The sequence below is a fragment of the Lottia gigantea genome (assembly GCF_000327385.1).
Source record: "Lottia gigantea unplaced genomic scaffold LOTGIsca_2, whole genome shotgun sequence".
In the NCBI taxonomy this organism is placed as follows: domain Eukaryota; kingdom Metazoa; phylum Mollusca; class Gastropoda; family Lottiidae; genus Lottia; species Lottia gigantea.
The window spans coordinates 2,053,755-2,060,255 of record NW_008708400.1 but is presented as its reverse complement, the minus strand read 5'-3'; the positions used below and the strand labels follow the sequence as shown (position 1 = coordinate 2,060,255).

At 33.8% G+C, this 6,501-nt stretch overlaps 1 protein-coding gene across 1 annotated transcript in view; it reads right to left on the bottom strand.

The window, feature by feature from the left end:
• Window positions 1-5,172: 5,172 nt before the first annotated feature.
• Window positions 5,173-6,501, bottom strand: part of LOTGIDRAFT_152732 (hypothetical protein) — a gene marked incomplete at both ends in the record, with an annotated part of 2,601 nt that continues 1,272 nt past the window's right edge. Inside the window, 2 exons of the mRNA XM_009053250.1 lie at window positions 5,173-5,192; window positions 6,098-6,457. Coding sequence (XP_009051498.1) covers window positions 5,173-5,192; window positions 6,098-6,457 — 380 coding nt within the window. The remainder of the gene's footprint in view (window positions 5,193-6,097; window positions 6,458-6,501) is intronic.

The following is a 6,501-nucleotide window of genomic DNA, read 5'->3' as shown; positions in this document are numbered from 1 at the left end:
TTTAACCTAGAAGTCCTTCTGTTCATGTTCAGATGTATTTATCTTTTGCACATTTACCATCTTGCATTACAACCTTGTTTTAGTTCCTTAATTATTCTCTATATTGCCAATTAAGATGCATATGTGTATGGTAAAACTCTTGTGTGTTTCAATGAATATAATTTAAATAGAGTAAAAGTATATCGCCTTACCTGAACAAAATATTCCAACATCAGCCTAATCCCAGGAGAAATTAAATCATCTTAATATTTCTAGTATATGAGATAAATCATCTTAATATTTCTAGTGTATGAGATCAACTATAGATAACAGAAATCAAATCCTAACAAAGGTCATTGTCTTATAGAAATAGTAACTTTACTCCAATATTTACTACTATGTTAAGTACCAAACTTCCTGAATGCCTACTGCTAAACCACCTGAGAAATGTTACCGAGAAAGTTTGACAGCCATGTGGTTAATACCCCATAGAAACATGAAACGGTGTTAGATTTTCTGGAATAACGCCGGCAGTAAAAAACTACCAAGTATGTAATGATTAGAAACAAATTATAAACATTGTATTTTGTTTCTAAATAAATATTACAGTGGAAAACATTTAGTAAAAAGGGGTCTACAGTATATAGCAATCTGTATTGTGTCATTATAATGCACAATATACGTATTATAAGTTGAAGATTTATTGCATTGTGTTTTTCGTGATGTATTGTGATTTTGAATCGTGTTTGTAATTTAGAACAAAAAGAATGAAAACCATTAATTTGGGTTTTTGAGTCGTGTTTCTTAAAAATATTAGAAGTGAAAACCTTATCTTCCGAAAGATTTGTATATTTGTATTTTTGCACATCCAGACATCAAACTGTTTTTTGCCTACGAATTTGTAATGTATCAATGTAAAGATAAATCGTGAGGCAAAATAAGCCACCTGACAACAAAGTTTAGTGTAAAAATAAAAGCCCAGAATATAAGCAGACAAATTATGAAATCATTAGACTAGAAAAGAAGCCCTGCAATTTCCTGAGATAAAATGTCAATATCCAAACTCGATCAACATTTTTAAATAACTTTATCTGGAATATGTGTTTACAATCTTATACTTAATTTAAAATGAGGTCATAGTTTCTAAATATCTTGCTGGGATTATGACGTAAACATGGTTAAGCTTATCTGTATAATAGGTAACATATTGTTGAAACCTGGTATGAAAGACACTTCAACTCTAACTATTATATTCTGTGGTGTAGCCAGGATTTCATTGACTGGGAGTGGGGGCATCCGAGCACCTCGGCTCCCCTTTTGGACCGTCCTAGTTGCGGTGGAGAGTCAGGGAGTCCTCCTACTCCGCAAGGAAGGTGGATAATTAATGCATCTAACGCGATTTTGGCAGTCAAAGTAGAATAAATTTTAAATTTAACACTGATTATATCTTCATCTTCACAATGGTAGGTAGGTAGATGACAAGTTAACGTTCGCTTCCAGCGGATGCTGATATCGCAAACTAGGTAGTTGTTGGTAGTCGTAGTAGTTGGTAGTTGGATTGACTCTTCACAATGTCAAATCTTTCTACTTATACATATGCTGCGATTTGATTGGATTGTACACATTGTAAATACAGCCAATCAAGGCCCTCGATAGAAAGCCTGTAAACATTATAACTTTGTGTTCACAGACATTCTGTTGGGACCTGTGATTGGCTGTATTCTCTAGCGTACAGTCCAATCAAATTGCTTCATTTACAAACGTCCACGATACAAGAAAATTGGCTATTGTGTTCGAGGTATAAGTAAGAAGTTCGTTATAGCTTGACTTTGTGAAGATGTTATATCTGATGAAACATTTCTTTCTTAAACAATCAAATATCAACAAACTAAAGAGCAGATTTTTACATGCTTGAAGACTTCGGCAGAGTGCCATTACAGGAGTCTTTTTTCTGTGATTGGTCATGCCTAACTCTTCAAAGAAATACAAATATGTGTATAGAAATCGCAAATTTGATAAATCTGAATAAATTGATATCACACTGTGGGTTTTCTTGCATGAGATATTGACAGTCTTTACCCCATAGTTATATTTAATACCAAGCGAGCAACTTTTTTCTTTTGACAATTCAATAAAATATCACCTAAACACTTTCTCTGTAGAAGGCATTACTTTAAGAGGTACAACCAACCCATGGATCATTTACAATGGAGCACGAAAAGACTACCCCCATGAGTGTGGTGTGCAGTTATGCCTTTAATGGCAATGTTTATGTTATATTCGTGGGACTTCTTTTTAAAGTTGGCTATTTTCATCGTTTAAATTATATATCATTATCTATTCCAGATACGTCTATTAAAGATATCATTCTTGAGAAGCGTTCACCCGAAATAAGCCGCCTAATCTTAGTTCAAATAAGCAGAAAATGGACCATTTTGTCAGAGACAATAAAATGATTGATCTTAATTGATACACGATGGTTGGTAATCAACTGTAAAATTCATGGTGAATATAGTTAATGCATACATTCCATGATAAAATTGCTTGTCCCTTGTAAAGAAGGGTATTCAAGATCGATCATTTTACGAAATTCTAATGATTCGTCAAACAGTTACGCGTAATGGTCACTTTGTTATACTTGCAACAGTATAAAAGGATCTGCATACTATGTCCAAGGTTGGGATTTTTTTGGATAAAGTGATAATAGGTAGGAAATGCAATATCAAGCCAATTTGTTCATGTAAATGACAACTCACTTCATAAGTTTTTTTTCTGTTAACGTAGTCGTACTCTGTACATTTAGTGAAATGGGACAATATAATTCTTATTTACACCCTGAAAACACTTAATCAGTGATTGCTTATCACTTAACCAAGATGACAAGGTTGATAACTAATTATAGCTAATCTCAAGTTGCTAATTAACAAATTAATCTCCTGTGTTTAACCCCAGGCTCGTGTCTTCATTACTGGCCATCTGTACGTTATAACAAGGTCATTAGATGCTCATTTCCCACAACAAGACTCCAAAGTATATCTGCATCTTAACCAACATTTTTTTTCATCTTTCAGAGAAAAAGCAGAAAGATTACAACAAACCTAAGGTAATTGCGCATACAGTGCGCCCTGTGTAATCCGACACCCAAATTGGCCTGTGAAATTTATTGGATTAAGGAGGGTGTCGTATTTTTTGATGTAACATCGGACGAAGCACACGTCTTTCTACTATGACTAGTTTATCATGTGAGCTGGATGTCCGAATCTAATTTTTTCTGTGACTTCATTACATGAAATTCCTTTTTAATTCTACTAGCAGTTAAGCCCTATTTGCAATTCAATAATACTGAATTTCCACCCATATAAATCCACAATCTCTCCCACGTCATTTACCGCAACCTGGCGATAAGTGCCCATGTGACTCGTGATCTGCTTGATTGTCTTAAACTAGTCTTTATTGACCCTATGGCTGACCTATAATTGCTAGTAAGATGGTAAAAGGAGGAGATGATGCTGGTCAATAATATTGTGATTAAAAGGGAATTGGACAGTGATTAGCTTCGGACAATAACTTGGAACTAAATAAATACTAGATAAAATAGGACATTAGTTGTTCAATCGAGTAATTGACTTGTTCTTGGAAAATTTACTCTTATCATCACACTGTAGCAAGACTGTTATTTTACGTTTAACCACATATTCCAGTGAGGTTTAAGAGAAGCCTGAGTGACTTGTTATCTTGGAGATAATGGCAAATCTCTCCACAATTGTCCGCATTTTGGAATATCGTAGAGTCATCATGGCCCCAATTCCATGCTATTAAATGAATAAACAGACAATTTTTACGGTAGTTTATCATTACATCACAACCACGGCGTCGATGATGATTTTTTCACTATAACATAACCAGGGTCGAAAAATTGAAATTTATTCTCCTTAAATAACAATCGCTTTTGAATCAGATTTTAAATTGTCACCACAATTGAACTTGTATCATATGTCACATCGTCCTATCCTATATGTTCAGGTGTTCGTAGCTTGATTAATTGTTTTCCAAGTAATGAAAACACAGTCATTGAATTCTCATAAAATGGGAGGCAACTCGTTACAAAAAAATATTTTTCTTACAAAACTACAAAACAATACAATACAATACAATTCCTTTATATATACAGTGGTGTAACCTATTTTCGTGGATATAAGGATTCAACACCGAATTTCGTCAAAGTTAAAAAAACGAAATTTTTTAGATGTTTCCTCAGATATTCTATAAAATAATTAAACTTTTATTTCGATTTTCTTTATGAATTCTTCACTTTGACCCATATTTCATGAGCAACCAACTCGGCAACGGCGGCAGAATGCCTCACCTATTTTCGTGTACAATGTTTGAACTATAAATAAGTCTAGAAAAACACATTGTATGGATACCGGGTGGTATAATTAACTTCTCTTAGTATTTATCTTTAATATCAATTCATTATAACTAGTGACAATTCCTTCAAAGAACCACGATTTAAAAAAAAAAATAGTGAGTGACAAAATAAGATACGTAGCGTGATTTATTGCTAAAAGTCACTGAAACAACATAAGAATTTGGTCCACTTTGTGTTCCATAGAAATTTTCTGGTGACACGGAATCCGCTAGTTGATCACGTGACTTCATTCGTTGGACTACATTCTAGCAGACGACACTTGGAATTCCGATTACGGCTAGGGATTATAAGGAAATTCGGCCGATAAAAAATGGTGACGTTTCGTAATAAGTGAAATCCGCCATTTTGTATTTGTCAAAGTATACATTAATATATTTTACCTTGCTTGAAACTACTGGATTCATTCTACAAGCTGATATTGTACAGAAAACCCATGTTTATTAAAACAAACTAATGCGGAGGTCGCGCAAGGTCGCGCAAGGTCGCTCATGTAAATTATTAATCCTTTCCGGAAATCCACGAATAATAGGTTTCCACGAAATTAGGTTACTCGACTGTATATTTATTTATTACATTTGTATGTCGTTTTTTTTGTAATTTGAAGCCCTCAACTAAACTATTTTTTTTTAAAATGAAATGAAAATAGCCACCCTAAGATCGACAAAATTGTTAAAATTAACTCCAGTATCAGATAAACTTATCTTATTAATTCAAAAAAGATTCAAAACAATTTTCTCAATTTTAGTCATTGCTGGCACCTTTTATACAACTCTATTAGTGTCTGAAAAAACAAAAGGATTAATTGTACCAAAATGTGCTGGACTCCAACAATCTAATTACTAATGAAAAAAGTTTTTCATTATTTTACTCTACACTTTGAATTTGACATTTCTCGAGTGAAATTATGTACATATACTTGATAGCTGACCGAATACAAAATATACTTTCTTTAAATAAGTTTTTGTAAATTTGAAAAGGACTTACTTTAGATGACTACAATCGGATTAACTGTAGAAGTACTGAGAAGACTCTGTAAAAGCTTAGATGGGATTTTGGTGTTGGTAAAAGGCTCTGTTACCGTCATTATCGTTGGTAGTGAATTTCCCGTTAAGATTTTAAGCAAATCTGACTTAGTGGCTGAAAGATGTACATACACATGGAATTTCAGTTAAAGAACCAAGGGATGTATCTGACAAAGGCCTCAAGTTTCCTGTTCACCAACTAGTCTTTTGCCAAACCTCTTGGTATTAATCTTTATTGGATTGTTTATCAAATTATTCCAGAGTTGACAAGAAAAATGAAGAAAGTTGACTGAAATCCACATCCCACTTGACCAATTTAACTAAGCACATGATATCAAGGTAACACCTTGTCAACCATATTCACTTAGTCCCAATCCAGATTCGTAGGCTAATGCAACAAGAGTGTTTTTTCTTTTACCCTAGCGTTGCTTGCCACGAAATAACAACTGCTTTTAGCCTAGATTTACAGTAGTCTGAAATAGACTTAAAGTTATTGTAAAGAGGTTTTCTAAACTTTTCATGTGTGTCAGACGCTATCAGTGTCCCCGATACACATAAAAGCCTTTACCTCTTCACAACCCCATTAAATATAAAAGTACATTTTATAACCATTCAATTATTGTCTAAAATTATAAATTTTATCATTACATAACAAACAACTTACTTGGTGATCCTGTCCCTAGATTGGAGCCACCTAACATAGCCTGTCCAATAGGATTAACTAATCCATTTGGTAATATCATGAATGGGGTCGGTACAGTGGTTGGTGAGGAAGCTGAAAGGCTAGATGTACCACTTTGTACTTTAATATATGGTGTTGTACTTGTAACTGTTGAAGTGTGAGGGACAGATTTTGCAGTTGGAATTTTACTTATTGCTACAGATGTTAATGCACCACCACTTGTTGCAGTTTGAAATGATGTACTAGCTGTTGTTGGTGATGGTTGTTTAAATGTTAATGTTTTGGTTACTGGTGAAGGTGGTGTATTAACTGTAACTGTTGACGTTTGAGTTCCACTAGTTACTGGTGAATTTGGTGTATTAACTGTAACTGTTGACGTTTGGGTT